General features: G+C 43.4%; 1 protein-coding gene across 2 annotated transcripts in view; it reads left to right on the forward strand.

Annotated features, from left to right (window-relative positions):
* Positions 1-20,222, forward strand: part of LOC123746468 (chitinase-3-like protein 1) — a 242,896-nt gene that overhangs the window by 70,260 nt on the left and 152,414 nt on the right. For both annotated transcript variants that reach the window (XM_069318429.1, XM_069318428.1), the window contains exons 4-5: positions 5,594-5,694; positions 10,187-10,318. In XM_069318429.1, the coding sequence (XP_069174530.1) occupies positions 5,594-5,694; positions 10,187-10,318 (233 nt within the window). The remainder of the gene's footprint in view (positions 1-5,593; positions 5,695-10,186; positions 10,319-20,222) is intronic.

Consider the following 20,222-nt stretch of genomic DNA (forward strand, 5'->3'; position numbering starts at 1 on the left):
ATGGACCACTAATTTTCCACTGAGAGCTATAAAATATCTCGGCGAATACTAATTGTACCAGGCTCAATCTGGGTTTATTACTCAGCTGTGTTTCTCATTTAGCTTGTTGCTGGAGAATTTATTTACTGCTGATTAATTTATTAATATCATTGTTGGTATTACATTGGTTATTAGTACCCTTATTACCTAATGACTGTGTCACTTTAGGAGTTTCAGGTAAGGAACCTAATATGGGTACGGTTTCTGTAGGTTCAGAATAGGCATTAAGTGCCTGGTTTGCTTGTTGACAGTTGACCACATTATGCAAACCCGTAAATATATCCTGCATTGACAGGACAGTACCATTCTGATATGTGTATAATTCATTGAGTATCTCACCAGACAATTTTCTCTGGATGATAATTTTGGTCATCCACTCAGCAGTGGGGTGTTCCACCTCCTTGCTGAAGGAATTTAACAGTAACTCAAGCTGAAAACTAACAGCTTGTAAGGAGTCAACTTATTGATCTGGTTGAGATAAGTCTAATAATTGGTGTACGAGGTTTATAACAGTCTTCTCATTATCAGCACTTGCCCTAGAGAGCTGGATGGTTTGATTGATGCTGATGAGTTCAGCATCAACTCTAGGAGGCTGGTGTGAGTAATTTTGTAATTTTGATTATCACTAGTTTTGCTTAAGGCTTCTTGTTTAGCCTCAGCTTTAAATACAGTTTCAGCCTTTACTATAGCTTCAGCTTCTATTCCAGCTTCAGCTGCTTCCTCATCTTCTGTTTCAGCTCCATGCTCTGTTGCAGCTTCTCTTGGAGTTTCATCTGCAGCTTCGCTTGGAGTTTTATCTGCAGCTTCACTTGTTTCTCTGGGTTCATGTGAGAGACTGGTTAATTCAGTAGCTTTCTGTATTGAATTTACAGAATCCAGGGATTATAGAGATGAGCTTTCTGAAAGCTGTTCAGACTCTGTGGATGTACTATTATGTGAAGTTGAATTAGATGAGTCTGTAGAAAATGAAGGTTGCACAATTACAGATCCAGTGTAAGGATCTAATTTAATTAGAGGAATCTCCTCATTTTGAAGTAGCTCATGTATTTCATCTGAGCTGTTTGCTTGCTGGGGTATAGGTAAACGTTAAAAATGTTCTAACCAATTAGGAACATTTGGTCTCAAGCACTTTGTAATAATGCTCTAATTTGGCCTGAATTTTGTCTTCATAGTTGGCAAGGTCAGATTCAATTAGACTTAATTCGTCTGGATCAGTATCACTGACAAGGAGTATGTTCCTATAAGACTCGATTATATCCTTTACTTGGTCATATTTTTGGCTAGCCACGTCTGTGGAAATTCTTAGCCTGGAAATATCGACTGGGTTAATTCCTAACCAGTTATCACATTTCTCAAGTAGTCTTGATAAGTGACTTTGAAAACCTTTCAAGTTTCTTCCATTTCTTTCTGGAGTAGCTATGTTGGCTAGGGTTTGAGCCTTATAGGGCTTATATAGCTACTTGGAGAGCTACGGTACTTGCTCACATATATAGAGCAGGTATGGTTATTAACAGCCTAATTTATTCTTGATTAGGTTGATTTTAGTTTACCTCATTTGGAGGTTGGGTTACCTACCTAACAGGAGGAACTGAGATTTGAGTAGTACTTGAATATCACTATGAGATTTGCTCGGCTTAGCTCATCTTTATCGGCTTTGAATGGATATAGTGACATTCAGTAACACTCAAAGATGAACACAAAAATTATGTGATAAACATAATTATACAATTGAGTATAATAAGAGGTTTCACCCAACTTAGGGTTTGCACAACATACAATATTAATACACCAGCATTGTCTAACAGTACTAGATAGGTAATAATTCTACCTATTAATGCAGCTAATAGTTTAGGCTGAATTTGTACGAATCACAGTACAATTGCAGTCTAAAATATCCTGCCTCTGTTGGGTTAGCATAACTACAATATATGTGGTGTAATAACGTGTAAAATAGTGCTATGTTTTTGGGGATATTTTGTGTTTTTTATGTAGTATATACACTTGTAAAAAATATGTGTATAAGAGATTTAATAAACAAAAGGTTATTACTTGTGTGTGGCAAGTATTCTACTCTCGTAAATAATGTTTAACACCTGACTGTACTTCCTAATTGAGGAATATAATGTTATCAGGGTTTGTAATGAATAATGAATTTATGAGAACAATAATTTAGGTTAGTAAAATGGGCTCCTGAAATATTTATGAATTTACTGACTTAGGTGAATCAGTAATCATAGATTTAATGTGGTTTAGGCTATAATATGGACAGTCTGCTGACAGTCGTAAATGAAATATTTGTATAACCTACCAATGGTAACACATAATAATTGGTGTTAGTTAAATTTTGTTTGGGCTTTGAGAACCGGTATGGATTTTAATATTAATTGTGATTGAACCGGTTCGTTAAGGACCAAATTTTGTGTGGGAAAACTTGACTCATGTAAATCATTTAAATTGATATTATTTTCGATATCTACGAAGGACCAAAACTTTTTGTGAAAAAGTGGAAAACTGGGTAGAACAAGTGGTTTGATATTAATTCCATGAACTAGTGCCCTATGGATGTTATTAATTAATAATACATTGAATATTAAAGGGACTGTATATTATGAGTGAAATTCACTCACCCAAAATGGGGGGTTACATGCCAAAAGATTAATATATCCCAAGCATGATTTCAGTGCTGGTTCTTCACTGAAGAAACTAAATGTAAATTAAAATTAAATGGATTATATAATAATAATTAGAGGCAAATGTACCTCAAGATACTACAGTAATATGGTAAAATATATAACCAAATTAATGGGTTAGTAATATTGATCTCATTAGGAGATCATTAAGGTAGCTAAGTTATTATGTCTCTACAAACAACAATTAACAGCTTAGCTGTGAAAATAAGAGATGTGAAATCAGTTGCCACGCTCCACTGACGACTTATTGCATCGGGCAAATTGTTGGACGTGAAGGTGGGGTAGCCTAGCTCCTAGCGGGTAGCCTAGCTCCTAGCGGGTAGCCTAGCTCCTAGCGGGTAGCCTAGCTCCTAGCGGGTAGCCTAGCTCCTAGCGGGTAGCCTAGCTCCTAGCGGGTAGCCTAGCTCCTAGCGGGTAGCCTAGCTCCTAGCGGGTAGCCTAGCTCCTAGCGGGTAGCCTAGCTCCTAGCGGGTAGCCTAGCTCCTAGCGGGTAGCCTAGCTCCTAGCGGGTAGCCTAGCTCCTAGCGGGTAGCCTAGCTCCTAGCGGGTAGCCTAGCTCCTAGCGGGTAGCCTAGCTCCTAGCGGGTAGCCTAGCTCCTAGCGGGTAGCCTAGCTCCTAGCGGGTAGCCTAGCTCCTAGCGGGTAGCCTAGCTCCTAGCGGGTAGCCTAGCTCCTAGCGGGTAGCCTAGCTCCTAGCGGGTAGCCTAGCTCCTAGCGGGTAGCCTAGCTCCTCAGTTGACGTGGTCTCGGGAGCTGCAAGACAATTACAATGTAAAAATCTTCTACATAAATAATGAAAGATATATCTAATAATACGGAATTTTTCCTTATATGATTTAAACGATATATCTGACACTGTAGAATTCTTCTACAGACATTAACGAAATATATTCCTATATAAATTATGGAATACAGCTAGAGAGTAAACGTACTGGATTTTTGTTGTAAATAAATGGCCAAACGACAACTAGCCTAAATATTAACATGTGAAGACAGTGTTAAGTAAAAGGTAATTAATAGTTGTTGGGCCAAGTGTCCGTTGGTCGAGGGAACGATTCCAGTCCTCTGTCTTGAAACTGCTGTTGCTAAGACGTCAACTACGGGCCGGAGAATTAATTAGTTCCAGGACACTGCCGTTATGTACCAAAATAACGTGGCACCGCTCTCGTGGTGGTCGTGGCACCGCTCTCGTGGTGGTCGTGGCACCGCTCTCGTGGTGGTCGTGGCACCGCTCTCGTGGTGGTCGTGGCACCGCTCTCGTGGTGGTCGTGGCACCGCTCTCGTGGTGGTCGTGGCACCGCTCTCGTGGTGGTCGTGGCACCGCTCTCGTGGTGGTCGTGGCACCGCTCTCGTGGTGGTCGTGGCACCGCTCTCGTGGTGGTCGTGGCACCGCTCTCGTGGTGGTCGTGGCACCGCTCTCGTGGTGGTAGGAGCGAATAAAATAAAACTAAGCAGGTTCCTTGCAATGGCGCCTCTCTTTTGCATGCTGCTAATATGGCGTCGCTTGTAGGAATCCCGTCTCCTTCCTCCCTGGCTGCGATACGCATGCGCAGAACGCTCCAAAGTATTCTCGAGTGTAAAGTGTTTTATTTACTTGTAATTAATTAGGGAAGTAAGGAATTATGACAAGTGTTCATGTCACTGATGAAAGCATTAAGGTGCAATATATTTTTGCATAATGCAAGTCAGCTTATTAAGACTGCGTAAAATGAACTAGAAGAATATTATACAGAATTGTTTTACATCGTAATATTTTCCACTGAAGTTGTTAATTCACCTAAATAAGCGAGTTCAGTAAGCAGTAATACGCTGTATAAATAAAACAACTAAATAAATGATTATTCTTAGCAAAGGAAAGTAATTAACTGGACTGTTTAGATTCAACTAAATGTGGAGATATTTCATGTTTCAACTTGCTGCTACCTCTCGGCGTCACGGAGACTGTAGGAAGGGTTTGGTAAAATATTGCGTCGCAATAGAAACATTAATTGGATAAATTCTGCGAATTAGTAAAATTAATAACTACTATGGTTAATACAATTATGATGCATTATTATACAAAAATGATGTATTAGTGTTGGATAATTTCCAACATCACGTTCTTCATTACGACTTAACTGTGATGATTCAGGAGGAAATGTGTTGAGTGGTCAGGTATGAACACCTGGGTAAATGACGTCAACAGTGACACTCGTCCAACTCCAGCAACAGACGACTCCTAACAGCGATAGACGACAGACCTCGGAGTACAGTACACATGTCGTAAGTGCTCAGTGAACCTGAGCCATTAACATTAAGATCAACATTAAAGACCGATACTCACTAAGACAAATATATATACAAAGAAATTGTCGACGCTTATATACTATCCAGGTGGCTTAGAGAGAGAGAGAGAGAGAGAGAGAGAGAGAGAGAGAGAGAGAGAGAGAGAGAGAGAGAGGATAGAGGGGGGAGAGAGAGAGAGAGAGAGAGAGAGAGAGAGAGAGAGAGAGAGAGAGAGAGAGAGAGAGAGAGAGAGAGAGAATGACAGAGAGAGAATGACAGAGAGAGAATGACAGAGAGAGAGAGAGAGAGAGAGAGAGAGAGAGAGAGAGAGAGAGAGAGAGAGAGAGAGAGAGAGAGAGAGAGAGAGAGAGAGAAAGAGAGGCCAAAGAGACAGACAGGCAAGAAGAGAGACACAAACATATCTTATCAAACAAACAAACAAGCATATAGACGGCGAGACACACAACCAAACATAGGAATGAGAGTATATATTATTTTGTGTATTATAAATAACAGCTCTAAGTGTTTTTTGACGTCACTGAGTTCCCATATGATCCCAGAATGATGCTCTAAGTCCTTATAAGATGTGGTTGTTTCAGGAGCTTACCTGAGGTTCACGCGTCTTAAGAGGATCAACCCGTCCCTCAAGACGCTACTGGCCATTGGCGGCTGGAACGAGGGATCAACCAAGTACTCTCAGGTACCCACCTTCCTGCCTCTGCTTCACCCACTAGTACTCTCAGGTACCCACCTTCCTGCCTCTGCTTCACCCACTAGTACTCTCAGGTACCCACCTTCCTGCCTCTGCTTCACCCACTAGTACTCTCAGGTACCCACCTTCCTGCCTCTGCTTCACCCACTAGTACTCTCAGGTACCCACCTTCCTGCCTCTGCTTCACCCACTAGTACTCTCAGGTACCCACCTTCCTGCCTCTGCTTCACCCACTAGTACTCTCAGGTACCCACCTTCCTGCCTCTGCTTCACCCACTAGTACTCTCAGGTACCCACCTTCCTGCCTCTGCTTCACCCGCTAGTACTCTCAGGTACCCACCTTCCTGCCTCTGCTTCACCCACTAGTACTCTCAGGTACCCACCTTCCTGCCCCAGCTTCACCCACTAGTACCCTCAGGTACCCACCTTCCTGCCTCTGCTTCACCCACTAGTACTCTCAGGTACCCACCTTCCTGCCTCTGCTTCACCCACTAGTACTCTCAGGTACCCACCTTCCTGCCTCTGCTTCACCCACTAGTACTCTCAGGTACCCACCTTCCTGCCTCTGCTTCACCCACTAGTACTCTCAGGTACCCACCTTCCTGCCCCAGCTTCACCCACTAGTACCCTCAGGTACCCACCTTCCTGCCTCTGCTTCACCCACTAGTACTCTCAGGTACCCACCTTCCTGCCTCTGCTTCACCCACTAGTACTCTCAGGTACCCACCTTCCTGCCTCTGCTTCACCCACTAGTACTCTCAGGTACCCACCTTCCTGCCTCTGCTTCACCCACTAGTACCCTCAGGTACCCACCTTCCTGCCTCTGCTTCACCCACTAGTACCCTCAGGTAGCCACCTTCCTGCCTCTGCTTCACCCACTAGTACCCTCAGGTACCCACCTTCCTGCCTCTGCTTCACCCACTAGTACCCTCAGGTACCCACCTTCCTGCCTCTGCTTCACCCACTAGTACCCTCAGGTACCCACCTTCCTGCCTCTGCTTCACCCACTAGTACCCTCAGGTACCCACCTTCCTGCCTCTGCTTCACCCACTAGTACCCTCAGGTACCCACCTTCCTGCCTCTGCTTCACCCACTAGTACCCTCAGGTACCCACCTTCCTGCCTCTGCTTCACCCACTAGTACCCTCAGGTACCCACCTTCCTGCCTCTGCTTCACCCACTAGTACCCTCAGGTACCCACCTTCCTGCCTCTGCTTCACCCACTAGTACCCTCAGGTACCCACCTTCCTGCCTCTGCTTCACCCACTAGTACCCTCAGGTACCCACCTTCCTGCCTCTGCTTCACCCACTAGTACCCTCAGGTACCCACCTTCCTGCCTCTGCTTCACCCACTAGTACTCTCAGGTACCCACCTTCCTGCCCCAGCTTCACACACTAGTACTCTCAGGTACCCACCTTCCTGCCTCTGCTTCACCCACTAGTACCCTCAGGTACCCACCTTCCTGCCTCTGCTTCACCCACTAGTACTCTCAGGTACCCACCTTCCTGCCCCAGCTTCACCCACTAGTACTCTCAGGTACCCACCTTCCTGCCTCTGCTTCACCCACTAGTACTCTCAGGTACCCACCTTCCTGCCCCAGCTTCACCCACTAGTACTCTCAGGTACCCACCTTCCTGCCTCTGCTTCACCCACTAGTACTCTCAGGTACCCACCTTCCTGCCTCTGCTTCACCCACTAGTACTCTCAGGTACCCACCTTCCTGCCCCAGCTTCACCCACTAGTACTCTCAGGTACCCACCTTCCTGCCTCTGCTTCACCCACTAGTACTCTCAGGTACCCACCTTCCTGCCCCAGCTTCACCCACTAGTACTCTCAGGTACCCACCTTCCTGCCTCTGCTTCACCCACTAGTACTCTCAGGTACCCACCTTCCTGCCCCAGCTTCACCCACTAGTACTCTCAGGTACCCACCTTCCTGCCTCTGCTTCACCCACTAGTACTCTCAGGTACCCACCTTCCTGCCCCAGCTTCACCCACTAGTACCCTCAGGTACCCACCTTCCTGCCCCAGCTTCACCCACTAGTACTCTCAGGTACCCACCTTCCTGCCTCTGCTTCACCCACTAGTACTCTCAGGTACCCACCTTCCTGCCCCAGCTTCACCCACTAGTACTCTCAGGTACCCACCTTCCTGCCTCTGCTTCACCCACTAGTACCCTCAGGTACCCACCTTCCTGCCCCAGCTTCACCCACTAGTACTCTCAGGTACCCACCTTCCTGCCTCTGCTTCACCCACTAGTACTCTCAGGTACCCACCTTCCTGCCTCTGCTTCACCCACTAGTACTCTCAGGTACCCACCTTCCTGCCCCAGCTTCACCCACTAGTACTCTCAGGTACCCACCTTCCTGCCTCTGCTTCACCCACTAGTACCCTCAGGTACCCACCTTCCTGCCCCAGCTTCACCCACTAGTACTCTCAGGTACCCACCTTCCTGCCCCAGCTTCACACACTAGTACTCTCAGGTACCCACCTTCCTGCCCCAGCTTCACACACTAGTACTCTCAGGTACCCATCTTCCTGCCTCTGCTTCACACACAAGGTTATAGACCATCGCTATCTAAACTACTTATCTAATTCTCGTAACTATGTGTCACTATTTAAATTATCCAGCTTTTCTGTAATTATAAATAATGACAAAATAATAATGATAAATGCTTAAGTATTTAACACAAATTTGCTCACCTGTCACCACTAGCTGTCATGCACCATTACCTCTCACCCCTCACCTGTCACCACTAGCTGTCATGCACCATTACCTCTCAGCCCTCACCTGTCACCACTAGCTGTCATGCACCATTACCTCTCAGCCCTCACCTGTCACCACTAGCTGTCATGCACCATTACCTCTCACCCTTCACCTGTCACCACTAGCTGTCATGCACCATTACCTCTCACCCCTCACCTGTCACCACTAGCTGTCATGCACCATTACCACCCACCCCTCACCTGTCACCACTAGCTGTCAAGCACCATTACCTCTCACCTCTCACCTGTCACCACTAGCTGTCATGCAGCATTACCTCTCACCCCTCACCTGTCACCACTAGCTGCCATGCACCATTACCTCTCACCCCTCACCTGTCACCACTAGCTGTCATGCACCATTACCTCTCACCCCTCACCTGTCACCACTAGCTGCCATGCACCATTACCTCTCACCCCTCACCTGTCACCACTAGCTGTCATGCACCATTACCTCTCACCCCTCACCTGTCACCACTAGCTGTCATGCACCATTACCTCTCACCCCTCACCTGTCACCACTAGCTGTCATGCACCATTACCTCTCACCTGTCACCACTAGCTGCCATGCACCATTACCTCTCACCTCTCACCTGTCACCACTAGCTGCCATGCACCATTACCTCTCACCCCTCACCTGTCACCACTAGCTGTCATGCACCATTACCTGTCACCTGTCACCACTAGCTGTCATGCACCATTACCTGTCACCTGTCACCACTAGCTGTCATGCACCATTACCTCTCACCCCTCACCTGTCACCACTAGCTGTCATGCACCATTACCTGTCACCTGTCACCACTAGCTGTCATGCACCATTACCTCTCACCCCTCACCTGTCACCACTAGCTGTCATGCACCATCACCACCCACCCCTCACCTGTCACCACTAGCTGCCATGCACCATTACCTCTCACCCCTCACCTGTCACCACTAGCTGTCATGCACCATTATCTCTCACCCCTCACCTGTCACCACTAGCTGTCATGCACCATCACCACCCACCCCTCACCTGTCACCACTAGCTGTCATGCACCATTACCTCTCACCCCTCACCTGTCACCACTAGCTGCCATGCACCATTACCTCTCACCCCTCACCTGTCACCACTAGCTGTCATGCACCATTACCTCTCACCCCTCACCTGTCACCACTAGCTGTCATGCACCATTACCTCTCACCCCTCACCTGTCACCACTAGCTGTCATGCACCATTACCTCTCACCCCTCACCTGTCACCACTAGCTGTCATGCACCATTACCTCTCACCTCTCACCTGTCACCACTAGCTGTCATGCACCATCAAAACCCTGTGAATCCTCACCATCACCACTCTGTGAACCACCACCTTGTGAACTACTTTGATCACTATTTGGTCACTTTTAGACTGTCACTAGACATTGTCACTATGAATTTCCAAAGAGCCCAATTCAATCCTAACTAAATCTTCCTGTTGGAGAGCGTAACGATTTTTTTTAATGAAGTCAAGTGATACATGTTGTGTGTAAATTTCTCCCCCTGACCTCGTTGTTACGAACCCAGCACAATTATTTACATATACGTTGTCCAACTACCAGCCATAATCACCATTATTCACCTTCCTCCATGCAATTACCATCATTTATGGGTTCTCAATTGCTGCTGCTCTCATCACCCACCCAGCCTCTGTTTTCATAACTGACCAATGACCAATCTCCAGAACCTTTGCCACTCGACAGATGGCTGCAGCCGCCAGCAGTAGGTCAGCCTTCATCAGCAGCTGCGTCCAGTTCCTGCAGAAATACGGCTTCGACGGGCTGGACTTGGACTGGGAGTACCCGACCTTACGAGGCGGCCACCCGGAGGATAAGGTAGGTCAGGTGGTGACGTCACACTCAAAATAGGTCACACACAATATACTTTTCCAAAAATGCATGTTTTTACCTGTCACAGGTGTAACATCTATGTAGTAGTCATATAAAAACACGCATGTATTCGAATGAAGCGTTGTGTCAAAATTTCAAAGCAATCGATGTAGAACTTTCAGAGAATACAGTGTGTGTTGGCTTTACGTGCAACAGATGGCGCTGTTTTTCCAAAAAAGTATGTTTTTTACCTGTCACGGGTTTGTGGCATTTATATACTAGGTACATAGAAGCACGCACATATTCGAATGCAATGTTGTGTCAAAATTTCAAAGCAATCGGTAAAGAGGTTTCAGAGATTTCCCTGATGTGAAAACTCACACGAAAAACAGTTTTTAAAAAAGACATGTTTTTACCTGTCACAGACGTGACATTCATATAGTAGGAATATAAAAACATGTTCGTATGCGAATGGAACGTTGCGTTAAAATTTCTAAGCAATCAGTGAAGAACTTTCAGAGATTACAGCATGTGTTGTTCTTACGTCTAACAGATGGCACTGTTTTTCCAAAAAGAAAAAAAAAATCCCTGTCACAGGTGAAGCATGTACACAATAGGTATATAAAAACACGCGCCTATTCGAATGCAACGTTGTGTCGAAATTTCAAAGCAATCAGTAAAGAGATTTTGAAAATTTCCCCACTCACATGAAAAACAGTTTTTTTAAGTGTGATTTTTTGTATTTAAGTGTATTTCGAAGCAATCTGTGAAGAACATTCGGAGACCATTGATTTTGAACTAACAAACATTTACATTTTATTTATATAGACTAGCTGTACCCGGCCACACATTGCTGTGGCTCAGTAACCCAGGTGCATTGCTGAGCCACAGCAACCTTCCTCTGTCTCCCAGTCCTCCCACCATTCCACCCTTTTCCCCATTCCCCGTCTCCTCATCCTCCCCATCATCTCCCACTCCACCATCCCTTCGTCCTCTCTTTCCACTCCCCACTCCCCTGTCACCCATGTCTTCCCCATCATTCTCCATTCCCATTGTCCCCACCATCCCAACTCCCCCATCCCCACGTCCACCCCACCATTCCATTACACCCTCCCCTGTCCCCTCGTCCTCCCTACCATCCCCCACTCCCGTCCCCTTGTCCTCCCCACCATTCCCCACTCTCTCGTCAGATGTATTCCCAAAGGATCTGATGTTCTCATCACTGAAATATAAGAAAAGCAGTAATAAAACGAAATGAAAAACAATAAAAAATAAAAATAAACTATACTCACGAAATGAACGGTATTGTAAACAACACAGCTCAATTTCAATGCAATGTCACAAAATAATTAAATCAAAATGAAAACAAATCGAAATCTACTAAAAATTCAATTTGTCAATGCAATCGGAAACATTCAAATGGAATCATAACATATTTAGTATAGCGTTTGTTGCTCTTATGTGCAACAGATGACGCTGTTGCTTAAAAAAAAGAATGTTTTTTATCTATCACAGGTGTGGCATCTATACTTATACAAACAAAATGAACGGTATGGTAAACAACACAGCTCAATTCTAATGCAATGTCACACAAAATAATTAAATCAAAATGAAAATAAATCGAAATCTATGAAAATTCATTTTATCAATGCAATCGGAAATACTGAAATGGAATCATAACATATTTAGTATAGCATGTGTTGCTATTACGTGCAACAGATAATGCTATTTAAAAAAAAGCATGTTTTTACCTGTCACAGGTGTGGCATCTATTTAGTAGGTATATAAAAACATACCCGTACTCGAATGGAACGTTGTGTCAAAATTTAAAAGCAATCAGTGAAGAACTTTCAGAGATTACAGCATGTGTTGTACTTACGTCTAACAGATGGCACTGTTTACAAAAAAAAAAAAATCCCTGTCACAGGTGAAGTATGTACATAAAAGGTATATAAAAACATGCACCTATTCTACAAGAATACACAAGAACACAAGAGGAAACTAGATTGTTTCCTTCAAGGAGCGCCGGACCAACCGGGCTGTGGTGGGTATGTGGGCCTGCGGACCGCTCCAACCAGCCTAGTGGACCAAACTCTCACAAGTCAAGTCTGCCCTCGGGCCGGGCTTGGGGAGTAGAAGAACTCCCAGAACCCCATCAACCAGGTATTTGAATGCAACGTTGTGTCGAAATTTCAAAGTAATCAGTAAAGAGATTTTGAAAATTTCCCCCTCACATGAAAAACACAGTTTTTCAAAAAAAGTGTATTTTTCCCGTCACGGACGTGACATCAATATAGTATGTATATAAAAATTTTCTCAGATGTGAATGGAACATTGTGTGAAAATTTGAAAACAATCAACGAAAAACTTTTGGAGATTAGCGATTTTGAACAAACGATCATTTACATTTTTATTTATATAGACTAGCTGTACCTGGCCACACACTGCTGTTACCCAGCAACACATGTGCGTTGCTGAGCCACAGCAACCTTCCCCTGTCTCCTAGTCCTCATCAACTTTCCCCCTCCCCCATCCCTTTGTCCTCCCCATCACCCCCCACTCCACCATCCCCTCGTCCTCCTAACCATTCCCCATTCCTCCGACCCCCTTGTCCTCCCCACCATCTCCCCGTCCCCTTGTCCTCCCTACCATTCCCCCCTTCCCCGTCCCCTCGTCCTCCCCACCATCCCACACTCTCCTCTTTGTCCTCCCCAATGTTCTCCATTCCCCTGTCCCCTTGCCCCCCTACCATCCCCAACTTCCCCTTTCCCTCGTTCTCCCCACTATAACCCACTCCCCTGTCCCCTCGTCCTCCCCACCATCCCACACTTACACCCCTATCTGCTTTGTTGACCAGACCACACACCAGAAGGTGAAGGGACGACGACGTTTCAGTCCGTCCTGGACCATTCTCAAGTCGATCATATTGACTTGAGAATGGTCCAGGACGGACCGAAACGTCGTCGTCCCTTCACCTTCTAGTGTGTGGTCTGGTCAACATACTTTAGCCACGTTATTGTGACTCATCGCCTGCCTATCTTCTTTACACCCTTCACTCACTCAACATCCCAGCTTAACACTGCTTGCAGATCAATATGACCCCCAATGAACAACAGGCTAATTAGTTAACTCTGAAATATTAAATGAGGGGGGAACAACAAGAGAAGGGATTATTATTTTAAAACTAATAAATAAAAACTCATTATAAACACTGCCATCACCTCCCTATTCAGAATCTGAATATGTCTTTTATTGACCTCCCAGAAAGGGCAGAAGTCAATAATCATGAACTCAAGGGGTATAGGAATCTGGGTAAAATGCTTGGGAGTTCAAAATGTAATCTTTACTTTACTGATTGAAGATTCAAGGACAACTCTAATATCCTTAAAATGGAGGAGAACACAGGGGAATTTCGAGCACAGCAAAATGAAAACCATAAATAAGAATGAATAATTCAGCATTAATCAAAGGGAACAGATAATTAAACACAAATTAACCAAATACACTTTATTTATTTAAACACGTTAATTGAAATCAAATATTTAAATAAAATTTGAAAATATAGCCTACTCTAAATAAAATATCCTAAGAGGCAACAGTTTGATTCAAAGATGTACATGAACACTCCAGCACACTTTACCTTAATGCTGCAATCTGCCAAAGATGTTACTGACTGCCCTCAGGCCCTGAGGGAACCTGTCGCAAGTCACTCCCACAGACACACTAACTTTAATATTTTCTTAAACTCTACCAGTGGACAACAAACTCCCCCCACCTAGTTCCTAGGTTCAATTAACCCCGCCTTTCCAAGCCTATAGACTTATTTAAACACAACTGGGTGCTCTGGAAGCTTGGCCAATAGAATGGTCAGGTCCTACCCTGGGGGACTCCGCCTCTTGAGTCCTAAGCCAACAAGGGCCAAGAATCCTAGCCCTTCATGGCTGCAACCAAACAGAACCAGGCTTGACCATAAGGGTCAATTCCCCTTGACAGAGTTCTCATACGTTCCCAATGCTCACATGCCCGGACATGGCGCCAGAGGTTCCAGACCGTGGCTGACTCTGAGTTTATGGCAACTAGGGAACCACTCGATTCGTTACTGGTTGTAGAGAGAGGACTGAGAAGGAGCGGAAATGGTTGGGACGGATGGATTGGAAGGGATTAGGAATAGGATTGGAGGGAGGGATTATGGAATAGGAGATTGGAAGAGGACTGGACTGGGGTGGTCTCCCAGGAAGGACACCTGATCCCGAAAGTTTTATGGCAAGGGAATGGCTAGAGAACAGGAGCGAAAAAGGGAAGGGGAATGAGGCAACAGGGAAGGGGTGAATGAACAAGGACAAGAGGAAAGGGAGCAGGAGGGATGGGAGAAAAGGGAGAGGGGAGAAGCCATGGTACAGGTACAGATCATTACACCTGTCCCCTCGTCCTCCCTACCATTCCCCTCTCCCTTGTTCGATACATTCCCAAATAATCTGATGTTCCCATCAGAAAATTGGGAACATCAAATGATCTGATGTTCCCATCACTAAAATATAAGAAAAACAGTTATAAAAACGAAATGAAAAAAATGAAAAATAAAAAATAAACTATACTCACAAAATGAACGGTATGGTAAACAATATAACTCAATTCCAATACAAATTCACACAAAATTATAAAATTAAAATTAAAATAAATAAAAATCTACGAAAATTCAATTTATCAATGAAATTGGAAACATTGAAATGGAATCATAACATATTCAGTATAGCATGTGTTGCTCTTATGTGCATCAGATGGCTCTGTTAAAAAAAAAAACATGTTTTTACCTGTCACAGGTGTAGCATCTTTACTTATATTCATGAATTGAACGATATGGTAAACAGTACAGCTCAATTCCAATGGAAGGCAAACAAAATAATTAAATCAAAATTAAAATAAATCCAAATCTATAAAAAGTAAATATAACAATGTAATCAGAAACATTGAAATGGAATCGTAACATATTTAGTATAGCAAGTGTTGCTATTACGTGCAACAGATGGCACTGTTTTTCAAAAAAAGAATAATATTATCTGTCACAGGTGTGGCATCTATACAGTAGATATATAAAAACATGTATGTATTGAATGGAAAGTTGTGTCAAAATTTCAAAGCAATCGGTGAAGAACTTTTGGAGATTACAGCGTGTGATGCACTTATGTCCAACAGATGGCACAGTTTAAAAAAAAATCATGTTTTTTTCCTGTGACAGGTGAGGCATGTATATAGTAGGAACCTAAAAACACGCTCCTATTCGAATGCAATGTTGTGTCAAAGTTTCAAAGCCATCGGTGAAGAGGTTTTGAAGATTTCCCTCACATGAAAAACACATGAAAAACATAGCTTTTTTAAAATAGTATGTTTTTTCCTGTCACAGACTTGACATCTATCTAGTATGTATGTAAAAACACCCTCGAAAGCAAATGGAACGTTGTGAAAATTTCAAAGCAATCGGTGAAGAACTTTTGGAGATTTAGAGATTTTGAACACACATATACATTTTTATTTATATAGATTATGTTAGTAACATATCTGAATGTCTGTTCGTACAGTACGGATGTCTCATACTAGAGTTGCATGTGTTGCATACCTCTAAGCAATTTCACTGTGCTGTTAACTCATGTATCACTGAATTTATTCAGAGTTTTAGTACTATTTAAGTTTAATTTTGCACTGTTGTACAGCAGTTCTTTCTGGACAGAAGTTCGTTTCTGGAGATGCAGGTGTGTTTGGTCTTAGAGTGACTTCGTTTCATGCCAACTCCAGTGGAACTAGTTTCTTTAAAGTTTAAAGAGTGGTTTTGCCTTGGAACTTAGCTTTAAATATGCTCAAGTTACCCCTGGTGGTCTGGATGAACAGAAACTATTCTGTTCATCCAGATTCTGTTCAATAGAAACTTTTCTGTTCATCCATAAACTATTAATTTTTCACCCACTGTAAGACTGCACCATTTTCTGACCATACCACTGTTTCTGTAAAGTAGAGGTTATTCAAAGTTTTCGTCTGGTAATGAGCCAATCTAAATCCTATCAGTAAGGTGGTTAATTCTAACTGGGGCAATGACTGTTTCCTTAATGGTGCCACTCTAGCTTTGGATTTGAGCAGTTTTGCCTGCTTATTTGTTACTAAATCGGCTACAGTGCCATACGCCTTTCCTGAGGCATCACAAAACACATGCAGCATTACAGGTTGATCAGGTTTTACTGTATTATGAGGGAATGTAAGATTGTTTAGGATTCTTAGATCTGTTGTTAACTGTTGCCAATTTTCTTGTAAGGTATTTGATAGTGGATCATCCCAACCTATTTTTTTTTTGCCCGTTTTCCTGCATAAGTAATTTACCCTTTATTAATATTGAGCTTATCACTCTCTAAGGACCGAAAGGTTTACTGACTTGTGATAACAGTTTTCTCATAGTTAAGTTGTGGTATTTAGTTCCACCGAATTAATAGTTAACTCATCCGATTGTGTATCTCATTCGACACCTATTACCTTTAACTTCTGAGGTACCTTGTTGTTGGGGTATTCGGCTTCAATTAGTTAATTTCATTTCTGATTATTGATTGCCCTTAACTGGAGAAGCATATTTGCTCCCAAGAATTCTCGATTAGCCTCATGATATATGGTTAGCAGATTTTCTTCACTGCTGGTTGTTCCCTGGAAATTATCTAGATACAGGTTATTGATGATTTCAGTTTTATTTGGGCTACTAGACTTCTTCAAATGTGTTTCTAAAGTTGCTTGAAGCAGAAATGGTGATGAAGTAGCACCAAACAAAACTGATGCAAACCGGTATGTGATTACTTCACTGTGTGGATCATTAGGATCCTTGATCCAGAGGAACTTTGTGCAATGTCGGTCTTCTTCTTGGAGATTTTCTTTAAGGAATGTCTTGCTTATGTCGGTCGTGTATGTGTAAGTCCCTATACGAAACCCAAACAGCACATTGTATAGTCTATGTGTTAGGCTGAGTCCTGCCTGAAGGCAATCAATAAACGAGACACTGTTTTGTTTAGCTTTATCATTATGGTTAAATACGATCCTAATAGATGTAACTGAATCTTTTATTATGGCATGTTGTGGTAAATAGTGTCCCTCCTTAGGGTTATCATTTGTTACAACTTTGATGAATTTGTTACCAAGTTGTTGTTGGATTGTTTCATGATACAATTTTAGGTTATCAGGTTGTCTATTTAAGCACAACAACTGGGATTTTAATTGGTTTAGTGCCATGAAGTAGTTCACTGGAAGTTGCTGGTAGTTCAACTTCCATGGTTGCCTGACCAAGCATTGATTTTCTTTGTAAATGATTGAGTTTAGGTATTGTTTATACGTCCATGTATCATCTGGACTGGGTTGTTCAGGGACAATGCTTAAGGTTACTAGATCCCATATTTTGTGTACAGGAGGGAGATTAAGCTCAGCCTCGGACATATCTCTGAATTTAAGTGGTGACTGCTCTGCGCCTAGTCATGCAACCATCACTGGGTTGACTTGTTTGCTGTCCACAGGTGTGGGCTGCCCTTGACTCAATACAGGGCCCATGAAGAAATTGCCTCCTGCAGACGTTAGCAGGTCCATTCTCTGTTGATTAGTACTTCCAGTGATGAACTTATAATAATAGTTCGCACCGAAAAGTTTACCGATATCAGTGAGGTGGTCAGACGCAATTGCATTGTCAGTCAATTTAATTCCTTTACTTTGAAGGAGTTTGGCTGTGTTCCCTAGACCATGAACATATAGGTCAGATGGGATTTTATCTACCACTATAGCCTGTACTGGTCGAGCATAACTGCCAAGGCATACCAGTGGTCGTACAACTTCATAGCCCTGGAGTCCCATGCTGGTCAGGAACCCTGAGATGTTCAACTTTACTCTCCGTATTAGTTTAAGTTTTAAGGTATCTGCCACCTTCTTTGTGACAAACGTCTTTTGACATCCTTAATCAAATAAACCATGGGTGGTGATCTTGGACCTTTCATTTTTAATGTGTAATTGAGCAGTGGGTAAAGTTGCGTTATTGTCTGACTTTGTAGTTAGTACGTTTAAATCCTGTCGTACTTTACAGCACTGTACTATGGCAGAAGTTTCTTCTTCCACCTGGGTGGTTTGGGTGACCTTGACCTAGTGCCCCCACACAGTACTGTATGATGTTAACCCTTATGGCACCTGTTGCAAGTGTGTAGTTGGGTTGCACAGGTACTGGTGTCATGTGGTTTTAAGTGTCTGGTGCATTTATGAAACTCTTTAAGACTCTTTATTCTGAAAGTACGTTCAGGGTAATTTTGGCAGTGGTATAACGAATGTTCCTTTTGACAGAGCAGTCTCTCCATCCTACAGTAGTTTTAGTCATAACTGTCTTAGGTGACACAGTGACTGTAGGTTTGGAGGGACTCACTGTCTACGTACCTACGCTGCTGTTTTTCCACCTTGGAGTGGATGTAGATGGTTTGGACTTATTAGTTTTTGCACTCTGTGGTCTCATTGATCTATCAGTGGGTGACCTGTTAGTGTCAGATTTTATTCTGTCATGAGCTTTCAGCCAGAAGGGAGCCGGTCGGCCGAGCGGACAGCATGCGGGACTTGTGATCCTGTGGTCCTGGGTTCGATCCCAGGCACCGGCGAGAAACAATGGGCAGAGTTTCTTTCACCCTATGCCCCTGTTACCTAGCAGTAAAATAGGTACCTGGGTGTTAGTCAGCTGTCACGGGCTGCTTCCTGGGGGTGCAGGCCTGGTTGAGGACCGGGCCGCGGGGACACTAAAAAGCCCCGAAATCATCTCAAGATAACCTCAAGATAAGAGGAGGTTGACAGTTATTCTCAATCCACTCAAAAATCTCATCAAGGGATAGGACATCAGTTGTATAGTTGTGAGCAGATTTCTGCAAAAATATCCCAAAGAAGCTTCCTCTGGATGAACAGTTTTAGTGACCATTCGGAAGCCTGCACATTCACATGACAAAATTTGTCATACATCTCATTTACTTCCTTGCCTAGCAACAAGTCTGTCCAATTAAACTCATTAAAACAGTTTCTAAGTTTCCCATAATGTCCGCTCTTCAAATCTAGTTTATCAACTGTTTCAATGTCCACATTCTCTTCTAGATTATATCACAAAACATATTAAATGTCCAACAGGACATGATAACTTTTTCCCAAGGGAGGAAGGTAGTGGACGTCAAATATCTCATCTTCTTTCCTGATGAATATTAGATCCAGTACTGATGGTGCATCCCCTTCCACCAATCTAGTGGCCTGCTTGTTGATATATGAATATCTCCTGAATGAGGCTTATAAATCTGCCTGTCCTAATGTACTCTATTTTTGCTTCGTAGGCCTACCAGTCTTTAAAGTTGAAGTCCCGCAGTACCAACAATCATGACTTATCTCTATCTGCCCTTACAACAATCTCTCATGACCATTATGAAACTCTCCCGTTTGTCATCCAGTTCTTCCTTTGTCCATATGTTGCTTGCTGGTGGGCTGTAGGCATTTACGATTATCAGTTTATCATCCTGATTCCAGATCTGCAATACCATTATGCAGATCTGGAATCTGCATAATGATAATACTTCTCAGGGTTTTCAAGTATAACTCTCTTACCTTCAGGTGTTCTTTCACCAGCACAGCCACTCTTTTCCCCTTCCTAGTTTTCCTGTCATGTCTCCAAACTGAGAAGCCCCTTGGGAATATGACCTCATTTAAAATATGTTCTACAAGTTTCGCCTTTGTTAGTGCGACAATATCTGGGAACTTAAGCTGAATTATATCTTTTAGCTCCAGTATTTTTTTATCTCACTTCATCCATGTTGGTACATACAATTTTCAGGTACATGTTCTCTTTCATTTTGTCCTTTACTCCCCTTTCCTATAATAATTTTGTTGC

The sequence above is a fragment of the Procambarus clarkii genome, chromosome 90 (assembly GCF_040958095.1).
Source record: "Procambarus clarkii isolate CNS0578487 chromosome 90, FALCON_Pclarkii_2.0, whole genome shotgun sequence".
Lineage (NCBI taxonomy): Eukaryota > Metazoa > Arthropoda > Malacostraca > Decapoda > Cambaridae > Procambarus > Procambarus clarkii.